Genomic DNA, 20896 nt, shown 5'->3' with positions numbered 1-20896 from the left:
CCACTCCCAACACTCCTGGAGCCAACCATTTACAGAGTTTAACCAAGTGACAACTCCCCGAAAACTCTGAACACTCACCCTAACTCAACCTGTGATACTCAAGGATGACACCACCAAAGTTTCACATCATGCAAAGCACCCACGGGAAGGGAAAGCCATCCTACAATGTGCAAGCATTTACGTTATCAGAACCACCACCCTAGACCAGAACAGTAGTTCCCAAATTGGAGATGGGCGTCTGTTAAAATGTATGCATCGTGTTTATTTAAATGTGCATAAGGAAAAAAACTAGTTTATCAAATCTGCAATGATAAAGATATTGTTGCTTAGGATAAGGTAAAGCTAAAAGCTGGCTTGTTGACAGGTGGCACTTGGAGACAGAGCACAAATCATGAAAGCACGATGCAATGCTTTCAGTGTGGGACACAGGATACAAGAAAATTACGAACTCCTCCTCTGTGGTTCACAGCATCCGTCAGTGACTTACTAGAGTTTGTTACGATTCCATTTCCATCTACATTTTAAAGGTTTCACTTAAGCAATGATTTGTTTTAAATGGAAAAAAGAAATTCACGGACCAGTGCCCAAAGGAGACCCATCTAATTACACACACTGGCAAGGAAAGCCCCCATGACAGATGTCGTCCTCCTACAGGAAGCATGAGGCCATGTCAGCTTTCAGGTTTTGTGCAGACTGCCCTCGGTCACATACACACAACAGAAGTCAGCATCCTCCTGCACACAATCAAACGAAGCAAGGGGACAGCCGGGTGCTCGAGCCCCGGTGAGAGGCTAACTTCCCTCTGGTTTCTCATGGAAACTGCTGACTTTTGCACCCCGTTCCTTACTCTACTGCCAGACACTTCTGTGGAGCCTCAACCGCCCAGACCGACAAGCTGGGAGAACCTAATGAGGGGGACATGTGTCACGGGCACTGAAGTCTAAGAACCGTGGAGGCGAATTCAGCCACCGGCTTAAAGTGCACCCAACAAAGGCCTAATGGGGCAACTATTTTTTAAACGTGTGAGATTCAGGATCTAAACTACTGTTGAAATTTTCATGGACCTCAGGATGTTCTCAGCCTATGTAAGGGCTAAATCAGCGCTTCTGATAGAATGATTAAATTGTGGTGCGTAACACCCTGACGGCACCCTCATGCCCGGTTCTTCTCCCTGTCGTGAAGAGCGTGAGGGCAGGAACACACTCAGGAGAGCCCATCTTCCTCTGAGCTGCCGCTTGCTAACACGCCCCTGGTACCTTCTGAAACGAGCCTCCAAATCTGCTGAGCCCTACATCGCCTCTGCAATCTCACCGGAGCCACGCGCAGGGATGCGGTCGGGAACACATTTTCAGTTGAATTTTTCCAAGCTGTAAAGAGATCTTTGGCCATTGAGGGGAGCCACTGGTTTGGTATATGAGCTGTTCTAAGTATGACTGTGGATTTCAGACGCCATCAACCTTCTGCATCTTCTGAAGCCTGCCTATTTCTTAGCTGCTACAAGGTGCCCACAGAGTATGAAAAAGAAATTTAAAGTAGGTTAATTACTATATATTTAACATCACTATAAAAAAGACAGTTTTACACAAGTATTTTTAATCGGATTTGAAGATGTTTATTGCATACTGGTTTGATGAAAAACAAACAAAACATACATGTATTTAGCACGAGCTGGTGGGATACACCGAGCCTAACTGGGTGCGCAGCAGTCTGAGAAAGGAGTCGTGAGCGGCCCCGCTGTGACGGTTTCCTGCAGCAGTCAGGCACCGAGCGTAACAGTCCCTAGTTCTCTCCTTTCAGCACTGGCAGCAGCTCACCATTGTCTCTCAGTTCCTAATAACGAAAACAGAAAGCAAAAATAACATGTATGCATAGAGATGAAAAATGGAAACCTCCGAACCATCCCAGATTGCACCCGAATCCGAGAACCAGAATAAATACTGGACTGGAATAAAACTCCAGTCTACCAATACACTGAAACCAAATATCACGCCATAAAAACTGAGCGCACTATCAGATTACAAAATTGAAGTTAAAAGGCATTCAGAAACCAAGACTGTTCAGCATTAACGCACACAACAATTACAGCCTCCTGTCTAAACAGCAATAAACGGGGGGGGACAACTGTGAGTAACGTGCAAACACAAACGTGGAAGAAAGCAGCAATGTGCTGTTCGAGGCCACTCAAGTGCGATGCACATTGACACCCGCAGCCCCACGGGCGGCACACGGGGTCACGATTTCAACCCAGCCCGGAAAGGCCACAGTACTAGTACAAAGTGTACACGGAAAGGCCAAAAACCGCTAAAAAGACGGAAAAATCCAGAAATATTTTCTCCTATCTTTCAAATTTAAAATTTGGACCACAGCTATCAAATTTAAAATGTGACAATAAATGATAACTGAGATTTTCTAGTTTGAGATAAACATTTAATTTGATGTCAGTTTTCAGGTTATTACTAAGCAGCATGAACATCAATCAATAAAAGCACTAAAATCCATCTGACCGCCTCTCTGGTTAAACCCTAACAGGTGTGATCCCGTCATACAAACTCAGACAACGCTCAGTGACGTCTTGAGATCTCCTACCATCGATCCGCTAACAAGCAGACATCCGACGCACAGAAGGAGCAGGCAGGACTTTTCTGACGCATGACCAGGAGGGCAGGAGGCCATGTGGCTCGTGGTGAGGCCCCCAGCCTGCAGGTGGCATCCGGGCGTCACAGCTTTCCTAGTTGTGACATCACAGACAGCTCACCTGACTTCTCTCCGTCTGTGTCCCCTCATCTCAGGGTGCTGTGAGGATGGCCTAAGCACACGGGCAGTGTGGCTGGCACGCGGTGGGACCCTCGTCACCAGCGCTAGCATGAGCCGACCTGATCTAAACATTCCCACTCTCTGAACAGTCTGCAGGGTTGAAGCGGACACTGCCTACCACAAATTCGCTGCCGTTCTTCTCAGGTCACTGGACTGACTGAGTCGTTGAATCACTGGGTAACTCCTTTATTCAACCATTCAACAAAAAAGGCTCTCAGTGCTCTTAAAGGCCAGCCAGAATTAACTCAAGGGGAACATCACTTATGTTTCCAGTGAACTAAAGATGAAGAACTGAACTCTGCAGGAAACAGACCAAAGTGGCAACCTAACTGTCCCCGGCTATCTTCTTGGGGGAAAATGTTACCAGCATCACACCTTTCCAAATGCGTGTTTTTAGCAGGTGAACAAGAGCGCTCTAACATCCCGTTACAGACCTACGACGAAGCTGCCCGGGAAGCTCAGCTTCAGAATTAGATGAGGCTGACGGACTGTTACCGCCCCGGAGTCAGCGACGGCTCCGGCACAGGCTATGACACTCACACGGTACAGGCTCGGGAGCATTTGGGGTTGGAAGGCCGCCTGGGTCGTAAACAAATAAAAAGTATATATCACATAACAAATGCAGCTGTATTTTTGTTGCTTCTGGGCTATTCAAGAGCTACTATGTGAAACCTTGTTTTCTCCTCCAGGAATGAGACACTTTACAAGGAAAACTGCCTCTCCCTGTCCTGAGAAGTGTGAAGTGAAACAGGGAACGCTGCGGCAGCTGGGAGCTGCGTGGGGGAACAGCCGTGAGCAGCCTCTGCAGGGAATGGCGCTCGTGCCGGTGCTGACGAGACGTCCGGCCCACGGACCTGGGGTCGCTCAGCACTGGGCTTGAGTCATCTCACGATATGAAAATAGAAGCTAAAACTTACTTTAAAACATAACTAGAAGCAGCGCTACTTACTACTTGCTTTCCACTTATGAAGTCAGACATCTGCCCTCAGAGAAAGTTCTCCAAGCGGCAAGGCAAGACGAAGGCCGGCCGGAGCACTGGACACTGGAGCAGCCCCACCTTCCGTGGAGGCCCGAGCTTCCCGAATGGAGCCTGGCATTCCTCCTCAGGCCCCGTCCTGGCCCCGCCCACTGCCCCCCTCCTCCAACACCAGGGTGCCCGACTGGGCTGGAGGCTTGGAGGGAGTGGCTAAGAAAGAGCCATGGTGCTATCGGGCGGGCATGCCCAGAGAAAAGTCATGCCCGCTGAAAATTCACTGAGAGTTTATGGAAAGTAAACCAAAGAAGTAAGTTAATCATCAAAGATGTATTCTCCAAACATGCTTACAACCTGACAGACCTAACCAAGCTGCAGCATCTGAGACCAGAGGTGGACGGGCAGATGGCCCACCGCAGTCTCACACTGTTCTGTGGGACCGGGGCCCGTGGGCTCAGGTCTGTCACACAGCTGGCAGGCCAGGCAGCACTGGGTGTCAGGCCTGCCCCCGGCCTGGTCCTCTCCACTCCATCACGCAAGTGCACACAGGCAAAATCAAAGAACACGAGAAATAATACAATATAAATTTAAAAGGACAGAAGAACTTCAGGAGCAGGAGCAAAACATTTCTATAAACGATTCAGAAACAAGAGGGACCCTGAAGGACGCAGAAAACATAAGTATGGAACATGCCAGCTATCCAAAGCAGAACGGATGAGGAAAGAAAAGCTAAAAACATGGAAGACTTAGCAAAGTGGGAGTAAAAATCAAATTTTGAGCTTGGCCATAATCAGAGCATCTTAGAATGCCAAGTTACAGTTTGGCCCTTAGTGGGCAGTCCCTCCGGAGATGAAGGAGGTCATGCAGAAGGCCCCACAGTAGGGGGATGATCTGACTGGCTCAGGGAAGGGGTGAGAACAGTCTGATCCACCAGGGGCAGTGAGAGAACACGGTACTACAGACACAGAAATGGCAACACAAGGTCAGAAGTGACTGGACAGGAGGCCAGGGAGGAAAGCACTCAAAGAAGCCCCATAGTTACTGTTCAATATAAAATGATAATTTTCAAACATGCCAACATTTTCCGTCTTTAGGATACCAGATGAACTCCGACCTTACCTTAACAATATCCAGACCTCCAATGAGCTCCCCTTTCACATACAGCTGAGGGTACGTGGGCCAATTTGAATAAGTTTTTAACCCCTGCCGAACCTACAGAAACAAAAGGAACTCTGAAACCTTACTATAAGACCCTAATGAGTAAAACTAAGGCAAAGGACAAGAAACATAAAATACAGAACTTACTTCTTCATCCTCCAATATATCAAATGTCTCGTATTCAACACTACAAAAAGGAGAAAACATTTTAATAGGCAATAGTTTTATTAAACAAAAAATTGTAAAACCTACTTGGTGTTTTAAAAACAGTCAAGAAAAGTAAACAGTTTTGTTGCTACTGACATTGACGATGAAAAATGGAAATGACTTTACGTTTCAATCTGTCAGGTACCCCACAGAACAAGTCAGCCCAAGATACAAATTTATCTGGATTTTTCTCTAGACAACATTGGGTTAGAGAGGGGTCAGCAAACTGTCTCCAAGGGCAGGACAGTCCACGTGTGGGCCCTGCAGGCCACGGTCTGCTGCGGACGCTCCACCCAGCTGCACAGCACAGAATGGGCCTGACAAGGCAGACGTGAGTGGGTGTGGCTGCGCGCCAATAAAACTTTATTTACAGAAGTCGGCGGCCAACTGCAGTGTGCCAACCCGCAGATTAGACTTGTATCCAAAGTTCACCCAAGTCTATCCTTAATACTGCGTTTCCAGCCCTCATCCCTGGGGCTGCTGCCTCTGACCTACTAGAAACTGCTCAGGGAGCAGGAGGGAGCAGCTCTGAGGCCCAGGGACACCCAGGGACACCACAGCTGGACTGGAGGCTCACTAGCAGGACAACTACACTGCCAACAAATGCCACCTCACGGAGCTGTGCTTCCCCACATGAAAACAAGCTGATTTCAAAGCACACGTGCTGTTCTCGGTATGCATAAACCAGTGAGAGCGGTGTGGCTGCATGCTGTATAATGAACACCATTTGTATAATGAAGGCAAATCACTGCATGGAAACCCAACCACCACAGGTACTCGGAAGGACGGCACTATCAGGTGCGATCAAGGAATTAGTATGAATGTCGGACTGATTCCCACAGGGAGACTGTGGAATAGGTGCAGTCCCAAAAACTGGCCAAAGAAAATGCCACATGTAAAAAATAAATTTCAGTTTTCATAAAACCAAAACCACCTTCATAGGGAAATCTTGTTCACTTAGTAAACAAGTTTCCAAGAAAATTGTCCATGGTGCAGAAAACAGTCAAAAAAAATAAGATGACAGGATAAATCACCAACTACCAAAAAAGGAATGTCTGAAAGGGAAAAAAAAAAAAAGACCCAATGGAAGTCTCCCTTCAAGGTGAGCTAAAGGAGGCAGATCCTAATCTGAACAGTGTGATAAAAATAATAAGTTACAGAGCCATCTGAGGGACCTAGGATGTCCTGGGCCTGAGTATATGTAGCTGTGCGCATGTAGTCACAATGGCCAACGCATCTCTGAACAGTTCTTGTAAAGAGATGCGTTGGCCATTCACACCTCAATGGACACTTGGCACACAGCCCCTCGAGGCATGTCGCTGGGCCAGTGAAGGAAAGTGTAAGAGTGGAGGGGCAGGAATACAAAGCCAGCAGTTTTTTCTCCACAGACTGATGGCTCTCAGCAAGATCACAGTCTGTTCAAGCTAAAGAGTCCCGCTCATCACAAGTCTGCAGCTGGGAGGGCTCCATCTCCAAAGAAGCCCCTCTGCTCTGGGATAACTGGGACTTGCAAATCCAAACAGCATTAGACAGATGGGGGCAGAAAGCAACGTTATGGAGACCTTCCACCAAACACACAGGCTGAGACGGCCCAATGCTGTGCTGTTCTGGCCTCAACCTTGCAGAGGGACACCTTGAGGGACACACTGTCACGAGGGACAGGCAGACTGAGCGTACCACGCCAAGGAGCTGTGACAGAAGGAAGACGAGGAAAGGGGGCCATAAAAGCTGACGACCAGAACCAAGCCGGCCTCCCCAACAACCTCGGGCAGGGTGAGCAAGGGGCAGGCGGGAGACCAGACTACAAAAGACTCTAGACTCTCCTCTGTAAAATGTCACAATCTGCTTTTGAAGAAATCAATCATTTTGCTTTTTATGTCCCTAGAGTTGTATTTAACATGTGCTACTCAACTACTTTCAACCCTGCCCATGAATATCTAAATATTTCAAAGTTACCTTCCCCATAACTTCATAGGTTTCATTAATCTATTTAAAGCTATGGCTAGGATACTTATAGAAGCTCTGGTGAGGTAAGAAATAAGAAAAAAAAAGCCAAAACATTTGATAAACTATAGAACATGGGTGAAGTATCTCCAACCAAGTGGTTTTGTTTTTAACCAGAAAAATCAACGCAGTTTTCTTAGCTGGCAGTGTTGCCACTGAGCAGATCAAAAGCATGAACACAGCCATTTAATTTCCCCCACTTCTCAGATGCACATAACGACCTCCACATGTGCTCTAGCCATTTCATAAACTGTTTAGAAATGAGAATATTTTTGTAAGGAAAATTAAAAGCCTCTGATACACTTTCCTTAAAATATCTTAATGCATCTTAGTTAAGGACTTTCTTCTGGGAAAGTAGACAACTAGTTATTTTAATGATCGCCTTCTAAGAAGCTCCTTTATGTTACCAATCAGTTGACACTCGTCAGAAAATCCTATTGTGGTCTCAGTTAAAGCATTCACAAAACACTGTAGCAAAAATAAATAAAAATATGTGGATATAGATGTAACAACTGACAGGCATCAGTGGCAGAACACACCATTTGAAATCAGGATTTACGTACCCAGTATTATTTAATATTTCCAGAATTTGTTTGCTGAATCCACATTTTGCTTCCTAAATTTATAAAAAGAAAAAAAGAAATGAGTAAAGATGTATTACATTTTCTACGCAGCCCCCCAGCATGGTCCCATGGAACATCGCTCACCGGGATGGCATGGACCCGCCACAGTGCACTTCAGGCTCTGACCACCAGAGAGGACACGTGTCCTGGAACCTGGCAAGCTCTATGGTCAAACGTTCCTCTGAGTGGAACCTCGACGCTCCACAAAGTTCAGTTCCTTCTCCATTTCACTCTCACAGATGACCTCAACTCACCTAACCTTTTTGCAATGATTGGGATCACATCTTCCTGTTCCCAACTAAACGGTCACTCCTATTTTTTAAAATTTATCTTTACATTACAGAGCACCGACTTTTTTTTGAGGTTACGGCACTGTGACACATTTTTGTCAGGCCCCAAATCCCAGCAATCCCATGGGAAAGACCAGGCACCACACAAACTTAACAGCACACATGATTCTGCTCCCAAGATGTATCAATACTGGCTGGGCTTCCAGAAAAAACTGTGTTTTGAGAATAAAAATCTGCTTTAAATAATCACCAAGAAAACATAAAAAGATAACTTTATCCTACTAAGAAGTATTAATTCCTCTATTTTGTTTTAATAAAATTAGTGAACCAGTCAAAGAATCTAGGTCCTAACCTAGTGATCCCAGCATGCTGAAACCTTTATTACCAGTTCCCTAGTCATTACCTTCACTGTAACAGTTACACTGACTAGTTATGTTAACTAGTTGGTTTCACTATATCAGTTATATTAATTCTCACACTAGTTATCACAACCTCATTCTCAATGACTCATGAGGCGCACCGTCCATTCACACATGGGGCAGTGAAGCCAAGGAGGTTAAGCAGGCGGCCCACAGGCCTGGGCAGCACCAGGGCCCGGGGGGAACGTAAATGCTCATCTCCGTTCCATCAGCCTCACCTCTCAGGGCTTTAGCCTCCCCTGTTCCCAAACAGACCACACTGCCCCCCCTTGCCCACCTCCGTAACTGGTTGAGAATAAAGACAGGTAACAGAACCCACTGTCTGGAGATCTCTGTTTTGGTCCAAATATAAATGATCATCAGTTTTGCTCAAGCTGTTGGTGGGAGTGATCTATCAAACTTGATATTCAAAATGATGCCCAACCAGTATGTACCTTCATCCAAAAAGCTACAGGAACCATCCCATTATAAATAAGAACGGCCAAACTATTTCACCATTCATCAAATGGTACTGACCACACACAATGCTGCGGGGTTTATTTCTCCATCGCTGACTTCTTAAAGGATGATCTAGGGCTGCACACTCCAAGAGCTTCGAGGCTCCCTGTACTCGGGAAGTATCTGGACCAAGCTGCCCACTACATGAGCCCACAGCCTGGAATGGTGCCAGGACAGCAACTTACAGAACCAGGACAGAGTGAACAGTGTTGACCAAGTTTGGCAGCAGAAAGAAATGCACCCCACTGAGATGCTGATGATAAAGTCAAGCAAAATGTAGATTACTTTGTTTGATCTCCGTAAGCACCAATTAAGGCCTGGATAACTTCCTGATGCCACTACAGCTTCATTAGCCATGGCTAGGAAAAAAGATTTAAGTGTCCCCTTGTTGCAGATGTTAACATCAAAAGAAATTACAAATAAAACCATTTTTGAGTTCTTTACCTGTTTGTTGCCTTTCATAAAGAGCATCACAGAAGCTTTATTTGTCAGTACTTTGAGCCTAAAGAGAGAAAATTGATATAAAATGGCTCAGCTCAATTATTAAACACCACTTTTGCTCCGCTTCAGGAGTAACATGCATATTTGAGGGATAGCAGGATGATAGTTCACAGCTCTGAGTGGCATTAAACAAGCAAATGTATTGACATTTTCCTTTATTTCATTCCCTCCCTGAGCCACCATAAAACACAATATGGCTTTTAAGGCAATGAATGTTCCTTCGAGTTGCAATTCAAGCCCATCAACTCACAGCACTAAAAAAATAATAATAACCAACTCAATAAGGAATTGTTCGAGAAGGGGCCTGTCTAGGGAGCCCACCCACAATTTCCAAAACCAGATCTCGTGTGCTCCCTTCACCACGAGGCCACACACAGCTCCACACTCCCTGGCGTCCACAAGGTCACTCTGGGAGGGGAAGTGCTCAGGGCTGCAGCACCAGCCACCACCAGCTGCTCAAATCAAACGCTCCCATCCTAACTTTGTTTCCCACTTTCTGCAAGATTTCACACCCCTGCTCTCACTTGCTGTCAAGAGCACCAGCCGTCTGTGTCTAGCCTAAGGTCCAGTCACCCATCTTACAACAGTCCGTGTCATGAGAATGGGCTGAAGACCCTCTGAGCCCCGTGGTGGTCACATCACCGGATCCTCCTCCCACTGGTGCTCTGGGTCACTCACAGCTCAACACCTCCTCAGAGAACAAAGTTATCACAAATGAAGCACACAATTCATGCTCACAGCTAAGTCCCGTCCACTTCGGGGGGAGTACGCTGGGCTGATTCTCAGAAAAAGAAGAATGTGGTGCTGATCATCATCCATCACCTACAGTAACCCAACAATCTGAATCCAGGAAACCCAGATACGTCCCTCCGTCCCACATGCAGAGACATCGCCAGACCCGGAACTCAGGCTCTGGCTCTCTGCACTCTGGCAGCACTTTAGATGATCACTCAAAATACAATGAATATAGATCTCTACAGAATCTAACTAGCCAGTTAAATTGTGGTGTCTGAGGCCACAGGAAATAGACACGGCACACTAGGAAGGAGAGAGCAGGTGTGATGAAGACAGGGACACAAACGATAGCAAGAGTGTACTCAACAGAGAAAAATGGACTGAAAGTAGATGCAAGCACACCCCAAGCACAGAGGACTTCGGAGGAGCACGGCCTTCACGAGCCACCCAGGGGATACAGCAAAGAATGCAACTGGGGGCACGCCTGGGCGGCTCAGTTGGTTGAGCATCTGACTCTTGATTTCAGCTCAGGTCATGATCTCAGGGTCGTGAGATTGAGCCCCGCATCGGGCTCTCCATTCGGTGCGCAGCCTGCGTGAGATTCTCTCTCCCTCTGCCCCTCCCCCAAGAACGCAACTGGGAGCGCAGAGTCACAAGGGACTAGGAGCATCACTGTCCTATCAAAAAGGCAGGAAAGGGTACAAATCATTTGAGAAAATGTGGCACTTACAGGTCAGTTGGACATATATGGGATACTATTTATTAATCAAGGACAGATAAATGAGGTGTTTATTATTAAACAATTTTAGAAATTCTCAGGATGCTGAATAGCAAGAAAATTACAAGAGAAAGTTTCACCTCACGAACTCAAGCCCCAACTACGAATGGCTGATACGCTCATGTATTTCAAAATAAATTCTTCTTCAAACCTCTACATTAATTCAAATTTATTACAATAAAAATCCCTTTAAGCCTCCCTACAGGCCAAAGTCCAAAATTTCCATAAGATAAAATCTTTAAAAGCTGATTGAGATCCTTCGTAAAACAAAGACCAATTTTACAGCTCCAAAATCTCCTTGAATTCTAAGTTACCATGATTAGAAAGGCAGTGTGACAGCCCGAGGTGTTTACACACATACCACACACACAGCCCGCACTCCTCAGACGAGCGCCCCTCACGCTCAGTGTTCTGACAATGCCGAGCAGGGACTGCTACCTGGGACCAGGATTGCTGGATCCCGGCTCAGAAACGCAGAAAAAGAGTAAAACTGAGTCATGCCACTGAGAAAATGATAAAATGATATTTCTATAAAAACAAAGAATACCCTCCACCTAATCATTAATTTGGTGTAAAAATTTCCCCAGTGCAAATGAAACCTTCCCAAGTTTGCATGGCTAATCTGACTGCAAACAACACAATTATGACCTTGGCACACAAAAACAAATCCCTGATTTCTATATGGAAAGAGTAATGCAAAAACCAAGAATTAAATATTTTTAAAGTACTAAATGGTAGACTATTTGAAACTTTTAAAACACTTACCTTTCCTCTAATTTGGGAGCTTTAGGGCAAATTGTATCTAGTTCATCAGATGCTTCAAGCTCCTGAAATCAACACATGTGTAAGTTTAAGAAAATATTCACAACATAAATCTCCTTGGTTGTATGGTATTACAGAGTATCAAGCATCTCATCAGAAATACTTTATATTCCAGGTTCATTTTTGTAAATGCAGAGACTCTTAAGTAATTTATACTCTAGATTCATTACTGTACTTAGAAAAGTGTGTTCTAAATGAAAATTCTTTACAAGGTACAGACTTCTCAGTTCTAACCTTAATTATATCAAGTCCTCCTATGAGCTCTCCAGAAACATAGAGCTGGGGATAGGTGGGCCAGTTGGAATAGGTTTTGAGGCCCTGACGAACTTCTTCATCTGAGAAGATATCAAAACTGCTAAACTGAATATTATGTTTGTTAAGGATTTCCACCATCTGCTTGCTGAAACCTGCATAAGAAAAAGAAAATCAAGAACTTAGCTTCTCTCTCTCATACCCGTGATTTCATATTCCTTCACAGCACACATTAGCTACTGACCATAGAGTTTGCCTCTGTTTCACCGTGACTTAATCAGTACACCTATACAGCATGTAAAGAGAAAACAAATTCCAAGAACCCCTTATTTGACGTTGAACTATACCACGTGTTCAAGTATGGCTTAGCGTTTAGCACACTTGTGAGTTTAAAAAAGTCTGTGTATATTTATCAATGTTCCTCTTAATATTAGGCACATTTTTTGTTGTAGGAGAAACAATGCTGGCCAGAAAGCCCTGGCACCTGCTCCATCCAGCAGGGAGACGAACAGTTGAGCCCTGCACAGGCCCCCTCCCCTCCCTGCACTTCCCCATCAATCAGGGGACTGACCTGGATACCCCAGACAGTCCCTCCCAGCTCTGCTGTCTGTGTATCTCTAAGAATCACCACTGGATGGAGGAAAAGCCCCAAAGCGGCCATCATTAGCCACTCCTTGCGCACGCAGACTGGAAACCCGACTGTTTGGTTTCTATTGCCTTGTATCAGGTCTGTGCGCTCGGTCTAGCACTTCTCCGTCTTTCGCCATCTCTAATAGAATAAATTAAAAGTCAAGGAGGAATGTGTTCTTTCAGTTGAAACTGGTACATTGAATTTCAAAGCTGTCTTCTCTGTTGTTATATAGACACTGTCAATAGACTGACAGTGTTCTTTCTCATCTGGTCCCGTAACCTGACAGTCTCTTTTTTAAAACTATTTACATTCCCTAAAGTATGTAATGTGATTTTTTTTACTGCACTGTAGTGACAATCTTATGTCCATGATTTTATTATACTTTTGTGACACATTTTTGTCCTGTACTTTTTTGACATCATTTTCTGATTACGACATTAGTACTGAAGTATAAGAGTGTGAATATCAGTCTTTTATAAATCTATTAGTCTTGTCTGAAAAGAGGATATTTTTCTTTCCATAAGCTAATTCTTCCCAATTGTTTTTCAATACTTTGTACCACTCCACTTTCACATTCCATCCTTCTTTTCAAACACAGTCATAATTCACTGGAAAATGACCTATTCTTCATGTGCAAAATTCCTGCAGGATTTCACAGCATCAGCATTTTGAAATAAAATCAAATCATAAAATTCAGTATAAGATTAATTTCAAGAATAGGCTTCACCTGATGCCATGCAAAAGCACCTTTACTCTTAAAACCTGGATGTATTACTGAGCTCCAGACATTTTTCAGATCTACAGTTTATTAAGATAAAGCACTGGTATTTATTTGTACAGCATATAAGTTGCTTTTCCTACAACTCAAGTGTTAAGTTCATGTACAGCCTGAAGTAAAACACTGATTCTGAAATTTTTTTCATTCATCTGGGAGTTCATTAGTAAACAGCTAACGGCTGATTGCTGATGGTTATTCTGCTGCCAATATATTAACTCATTTCTACTGTAACTGGCTGAGGAAAAGCTTTCTTTTAGCTTTAGGCAATTACATGCAGACTAGAAAGATTGATGGGTAATGTTTCATTTTTAAGGGTTAAAGTGGCAGACTGGAAATGTTATGCTTAAGGATAAAATAGTGAGAAGGCTTCCTTCTAATAACACAATATTTACACAATTTTTTTTTTTTTTTTTAAGAAAAGTGCATGAATGCAATAAAAATATTTACCAGTGGAAAAACCACGTTTAGCTGCTACAGAACCAGCATTTCGGTCTGCAGTCGTTTGTACTCATGACAGGAGGCGTGAATAGTACACCTAACTGGGCCATTTCATCACTATCTAGTCACAATAAAACCCTGAAGCCCACTTATGAACCAACGATGCTTGTGTCTGATTTAAAAAGAAAAACCTGCTAAGATAGACTTTTACTGCAGAAGAAAGGTCTGTCCCGCGGTTCAAATACCCTGCTTTGCTAAAAGCTTTGTTAACTGAAACGGATACAAGAATTCCCAAATAACTTAATTAACCTGCATGTTCGAGGATTTAACATTCTGTTTAAAAAGATGGACATCTCAGTGCTTCTTGAAAATCTGCCTAAAACATGAGAGTCCTCTTTCCTGTCCTCCTGAGGAACACAGAATAAGGATAATCTAATTCTTTGATGACAGACACCCTATCAACGTGTCAGGCTCATAACACACGACACACTTCTGCCGATAGAGCCCAAAAGTGAAAGCGACGAAGACAGTGTGTGAAGCGTGCAAGGGTCGGGCTGAGACCCAGCGGGCTCCACGGCAGACCCTGAAATGGCTTTCAGGGTTTCCTTGAGAGAAAAGTTAATGTTATTCACTCACGGCTTTTGATTAATTGAAATCAAGGTGGGGGCCAGCTAATCAAAAATCACCATAGCTCCACTCCACAACGGGAGCCCAAGGGGGAACACTGGGTGCTACTAACGGCAGGGCCTTCCAAGGGAATTCTGTACAAAATATGGAAATACCAGCCAGTCGCGTCCAGGAGCACGAACGGTCACTGCTTTTATAAAGGAGGCTTTGCCTACACCTCGTCTCTGATGTGCCAACACAGAGCAAAACCTCTTTTCCACTAAGCAGCTCAGAAAGGAAGCGGGTGAAAGTCAAGTATGCGCCTATGTGAGAGAACAGTTTAAAGATGCAGACAGTGTGTGTGGCAGGGCACAGAGGAGGGGAAACAGAGCCAGGGGTGCATCAGTGGAGCGAGTGGCCGGGAACAGCCACAGCAAAATACCTTCTACTCGATCCTTAAGTAAGTATTTTTTTAAAGAATACCTACATTCTAAAATAATCTATTCACCATATGTCACATGTTTATTGTATCTGACAGAAAGACATGCTGTTACAGAAATAAAGATATCAAGAAACAGAAAAGCCTGTTAAAAATGTAGTTCTAAAAATCATAAAGAATAGGGGCACCTGGGTGGCTCAGTCAGTTTAGTGTCCGACTCATGATTTGGGCACTGGTCATGATCTTGGGGTCGTGGAATCAGGCCCCCGAGTCGGGCTGGGGCTGCTCGCTCAGCAGGGGGGTCTGCTTGAGATTCCCTCTGCCCCTCCCCCCCACTCAATCTCTCTCTCTCTCTCTCTAACAGATAAAATCTTTTTAAAAAATTACGAAGAATAAAACAAGTACTTGTTTGGAATGAAACTGTGACTGTTAAATCATATATATCTAAAAATCTCTTTTGAATTCCCTAATTATATCTTTTATTATCTGTCTATAATACTGTGTTTTTCAGATTGTTCTAACACGTTGTAAAGCTTCTTTGTTATTCTACCTTGTTATTTATAGTCTTCTATGCCAGTTAACATACAAATGGCTAGAAATACATTATAAATTAAATCTAATAAAAAGGTAAGCAGGAAAATGACTATTTCTAAGTGTAATTCTAACTTACTTGAATAATCATACAACGTCTGATCTGAAAAGGATCTCCAAGACTGACTCTAACCCCAACACCACCAAGGAAGGACTGGGTGCAGAGGGAGAGTTACTGACCTGTACCTACATCCCCAGGGCAGGGGCATAAGGTGGTGTCGGGATGCGGCTCATCTGCCGTGACATCTGGCTACCACGCTTCCCAGTGCACGACCTCCCCCTCTGCTGCCTTAGCACCCCTTCCCAAGCTGCACTTTTACCACCTGCCAGTCTTGTTAGGTTCTCATTCAGAAAGGAGTGAGAGAATGCTCCTGTTCCATCCCAAAGAAGAGAGTATTCTATTGGTTTTACTGTAGGCTTACTGCGTAGAACCCTTCCTACAGGTTCATCCACATCTGACAACAGTTCACCCACACTTCAGATTGCAAGGAAGGCACTGAATAAAACCCATCAGACTCATGTTGTAAGTCCCTGTTCTCAGGTCACCAAAGAAAGTAGCAGAAATGATTTTCCTGCCTGATGGGAGAAAGTAAACCAGTCGTAACCACTATTAAAAACAAACCACCACAACAAAGATGGGCTGTTGCTATCTGGGGTTAACTCCAGTAGAGACCAAGTTAGTTTTTCAACATATAAATAGCAGGCATTATCTGACATGTAAATACTAGCAAGGATATTTTTCAAGTAGAACTGAGAGAAAAAGGAACCATTTCTTTACCTTTTTAAGACAGGACTCAACATGAAACTTTATTTTTAAAACTAGACTTTCATAATCTAATATGTAATTTGTTAGCCATATAGGGAAGAATTTACAATTAAATTTACACTGGAAGCTAGGTTATTTTTATAAAGTCACACTGGACATGCAGTAATCGTATCAATAGCACACTCCATTTTACTGCTGCGTATCTTAATAAACTCCCTCCTGTATAGTTGAAACAAATACTCTCAGATTCTCAACAGCAGCATCAAGAGGCATTAAATGCTCAATTATGAAGCATAATAATGTTGTACTAGGCATAGTAAAAAGAAAATAACATAAACCCAATACCAGAGGGGTCAAATAAACTCTAAAACTCACTTAAGGACAAAATTACAAGCATATATGTACAGAAAATAAGAGTGACTATAAGCCACAGAATTCAGAATCTTTCAATTATTAGCACCTATAAACAATAGGTGAACACTGCAGTCACATAATTCAACGTTGGGACAAGAAGGAAGGCAAAAGCACAGGGGGAGACACAAGAATGCCACCAAAATTCTGTAAATTTTTAAACTGCTGAATCTGGACTACATGAATCAAGAGAGACTGCCAAGGAAGACAGGAAACTGTTAATAGCAAAATGAACTGAGCAGACAAAAGCCCATTCAGGTGACAGCAATGTGATGGCTGGAACCTAATCCCAACTACACTCCAAGGTGACCTGAGCAAACTCCCCCTCTTTGGGTACTTAGGTATATAAAACAAAAATCTTCAATCAGATGATTTCTAAGATGCCTCTGGGTTCCAACATTCTCTGTGTGTGTGGTGCAACCTAATTCTCATCACCTCACGACAGAATGCCAGTGGGACTTAGGACCTTCCTGATTTTCTAAAGGTATCTCAACACAAGTGTAAGAGGAACGGACAGCAGGAACAGAGATGGGCACCTAGCCGCACCCCACGCTGGTCAAGCACCCGTTCTGTCTGCGTCCTTGTGAAAGCAGCTTCTTACCGCAGCGCGGCTCCTGAGGAGTTCCTTTCATAAACAACATGCAAGGGGCGGCATGAGTTAATTTCTTCAGGCGAAGGTTGAGATCTTCTTTAGGATGCTCGTTACCACTGGGTGGGAAGGAGCCGCTAGATGCATGGCGCTGAACTTTTTTGGTCAACTCTGGGGCATGTGCACCATCTAATCGGTCAATTTTCTGAGAATTCTGAAGTTAAAAAAGTCGTTTAGAATATGTGTGGCATTCTTTCATCATCCCTTTTAAGATCCAAAATTTTAACAAGTATGAACTCATAGCTCTAGCCAATTTTTAAAGGGGTCAACACTATTATATGTTCTTAAAAACCTGATTACCAATTGCCAGATGCATCTCAATTTTAGAAATACATAATTGTCTTCTTTTTTTCCCTTTTTGGGAACATACTAGGAAAACATCACAATACCTCAAACTCAAACCAGATCAGAGTCTAACCAAAAACAGAAAAGATTTCCCCACCCTCATGGGGATGAATCTATTACTAAGTATAAATGCGGTATTGGGGGGGAACTGTGGTAACACTCAGGGGTGCCCTAAAGCACAGATCTGCACCTGCTTCCTAAGAGAGTCATTAATCAAACCAGGACCAGCCAGATATTCCATTATGCCCAGGCACATGCCCTAAGCAACCAACTTTGACCCAATTCAGGGAACATTTTGGGTCTATAGCCAAGTATCCGGATTGTTGTCTAGAAGCCCCAACTCTGATTGCCCATGACACTTCTGCAGGAACCCCAGGCCAAGCTTCAGCATCAGTGCAAACAAGGAGACTATGAGAAGACAGGGCAAAGCCAGGAACAACCAGTGCCAAGTGTTCAGGGATCAGGGGAGAGGGTAAAGGAACCAAGACAGAGCCCCATGGCCCACGACAGAAGCAGGATCTCTTGTGCCATCTTTATCCTTACCTTGAAAAACAGAAAGGTGGGAACAGAACTAATTTCATATTTTTCAGATACTTCAGGAACGGCTTCAGCTTCCAACTTTAAAATAAAAGAATTTAAAGCTTGATTATAAAAAGGTCCTTTCTTACTACTTCAATATGTAAATCAGCTTCACATGCATCATCCCTTCAAATAGTTGATGTTTTTAAAAAGTATGGTACAAAAGTTTATGACACATTTACATTTAAATGAGACTCACTGGGCTGGCGTGTCATCCACTGAGTCTGCAGTGTCAAAACAGGTTCAGAGGTTTTTATTTTGTTGCACATTTCAAAAGATGCCTGGAGGCTGTGAATAAAATTTTTGGTGCACTAGTGACCTAGTAAATTTTCAATCATATGCAGCTACTACTATATTGAAATCCATAAATCACTGACCCCAGTTATGTCATGATTACAGTGTTTATTTTCTGCCCACAGCAATTCTTGCTGTTTGCTCTATTGACTAATTTCAAGAGGCAGTACATCATGACTGACAGTTGTAGCCTTCTGCAAATTATGAAGCAAAAAGGAGTATTTCTTCAATAAACTATTGATGTCTGATAAATTTTACCATTAACTCCTGCAAGGCTGCTGGACACTAAGCAGATATCTTGCTAGGTTATTTGCTTCTGGGTCTATTCATACATTTAAATGCATTTTAAATAAGATGACTGCATTCTGCTTGATAATTTCCTTGAGGCCCCTCAACCAGATATGATGTGCTATCTGACATATGAATTTTAAACGTATTTAATAACTCAATTTCTAAATAATTAGAACACAATTCCTGTAAGCTATTTATGTAGGACTTTGTAAACCGTACACTTTGAGAAAAACCAAGACATAATATTATATCCTTCCCTCATAGGACTGTCAATTTAATATAAACTTTTTAAAACCAATAAAAATCTGTATTCACATTATACCTGTAGGAAATAAAATTTATTGATAAATTATATTGTTAAAAGATTTAAATATATATATCCTGTATTTTTCCAGGAATGAAAGATTTCCACTGGGCTTGAAACACTATTTTTATCTAGCGCTTTCCCCGATCCGGTATATATCTATCCAAATGAACCTTGACGGTAAGTGGGAGGCAGAGTCATTTGTCTTTGGTTTGTATCTTCCATCTCATATATTTCTTGGGTGCTCTTTTCCTACTTTATTTTTTTTTCTTTAAAACACCCTTTTGAAACAATATTTTTAATTACTTTCATTTTTCAAAATGTACTAGGTGAAAATCATATAGATTTTAAATCAACATCAACTGTCCAATAAACCCAAAAAAATGAAAAAAAGAAAAAGCATTTGGAGAGAGCTATTTAGAACACACTTTTTACAAGTTTTTAAAACTTTTGTGCTGCTTTCTTTCATACAATTGCACACTCAGACCAAAGAGGAACAGAAAAGGCAATGATTAAGGCAGTTCATTATTTTCTCTCTTTCAAAGAATCTCTCAAGTGCCCACCACCTGTGGGCATTGGGTTAGGCTCAGTTACGATCCCTATCTTTGGTACTACTGGATTCTAACAGCAAAATAAGACAAATTTTAAAAAGGGGCAATACCAAGAAAGAAAAAAAAAAAAACCCACAAGATAATAGTCTTAAGCCAAACCAAACCAGGAAGCATCTGGACTCAAAAACACAGTCCTCTGTGTGGCCAAAAGTTGACCTCTTCTCATGTTCCTGCTGGTTTCCAACAGTCTCCCTTAATGACAATTCTTCCAGGAAGCAAACAATCCTCTTGAAATTCCTAAAGCCAGGAAGATCACCGCATGCACCTCTCAAAAAACAGCTCCCAGGAAGATGAGATCTTAATAAGACAAAGGCAGTGGTGACAGACAAATCCTCCCGGGCACTGGCCAGGAGTGCCACTGAAGGCAAACCCATTCCCCCAGAACAAGGTTTCTGAGGTCCTAAAACCTTTGCACATTGAAATTCTTTGGGAACATTTTTATTGGATGTAAAACAACATGACAGTTCTATCAATAAAAATAGAAAATACTGAAAACTGATCTGCATTCAGAAAAGACCAAAGATGATCAGTAAGAGCGATCTTTCATGGAAAGCCTACCCTGTGCCACAAACCATGAGAGCCCTTTGCAGACAATGGCCTAAACTACTTAAAACCTGGAAAGGTGGGTAGTATATAATCAACTCAAACTTACAGGTGGCTAGGTAAAGATGTAACTTGTCCAAAGACACATAGTAAGTAGTAGAGCTGAGAAACAAACCCAAGTTTGTTTGACTATAAAACCTATGTTTTTTTTTTCACTATACTGTGGTATACTTTTTCTACTGTATCAATCAAAAAGAAAGATTAAATTTCGAGATAGGATTTATACATGACTTTAGCATCCACCAAACATGAACATTTCCAGAATGGAATCTCAGACAGAATGAATGCCTTCGGTGGGAACCACTTGCTTGCTGAACCACGACTCTCGAAGTCAGACCCTTCCCCTGAGGTGTGCTGTATGTCTGTGGAGTGGGGTGAAGAGAGGCAGGGAGGTGTTACCACAGCAAGGCAAATCCACAGGTAGGGAATTCACTCTCTCCAGGGTCACCAAAGACCACTACGACAGTAATGGCTAACAGCTATGAT

At 43.1% G+C, this 20896-nt stretch overlaps 1 protein-coding gene across 1 annotated transcript in view; it reads right to left on the bottom strand.

Moving 5' to 3' along the window:
* Nucleotides 1-1587: 1587 nt before the first annotated feature.
* GLRX3 (glutaredoxin 3) overlaps nucleotides 1588-20896 on the bottom strand; it is a 31616-nt gene continuing 12307 nt past the window's right edge. The window contains exons 3-11 of the mRNA XM_032423307.1: nucleotides 18272-18346; nucleotides 17336-17537; nucleotides 12057-12229; nucleotides 11766-11827; nucleotides 9431-9488; nucleotides 7720-7772; nucleotides 5093-5132; nucleotides 4907-4999; nucleotides 1588-1830 (exon numbers count right to left, since the gene is read on the bottom strand). Coding sequence (XP_032279198.1) covers nucleotides 1780-1830; nucleotides 4907-4999; nucleotides 5093-5132; nucleotides 7720-7772; nucleotides 9431-9488; nucleotides 11766-11827; nucleotides 12057-12229; nucleotides 17336-17537; nucleotides 18272-18346 — 807 coding nt within the window. The 3' untranslated portion in view covers nucleotides 1588-1779. The remainder of the gene's footprint in view (nucleotides 1831-4906; nucleotides 5000-5092; nucleotides 5133-7719; nucleotides 7773-9430; nucleotides 9489-11765; nucleotides 11828-12056; nucleotides 12230-17335; nucleotides 17538-18271; nucleotides 18347-20896) is intronic.

This window comes from Phoca vitulina, unplaced genomic scaffold (genome assembly GCF_004348235.1).
Source record: "Phoca vitulina isolate PV1807 unplaced genomic scaffold, GSC_HSeal_1.0 scaffold28, whole genome shotgun sequence".
Lineage (NCBI taxonomy): Eukaryota > Metazoa > Chordata > Mammalia > Carnivora > Phocidae > Phoca > Phoca vitulina.
This window is presented reverse-complemented; position numbering and strand designations above follow the sequence as displayed.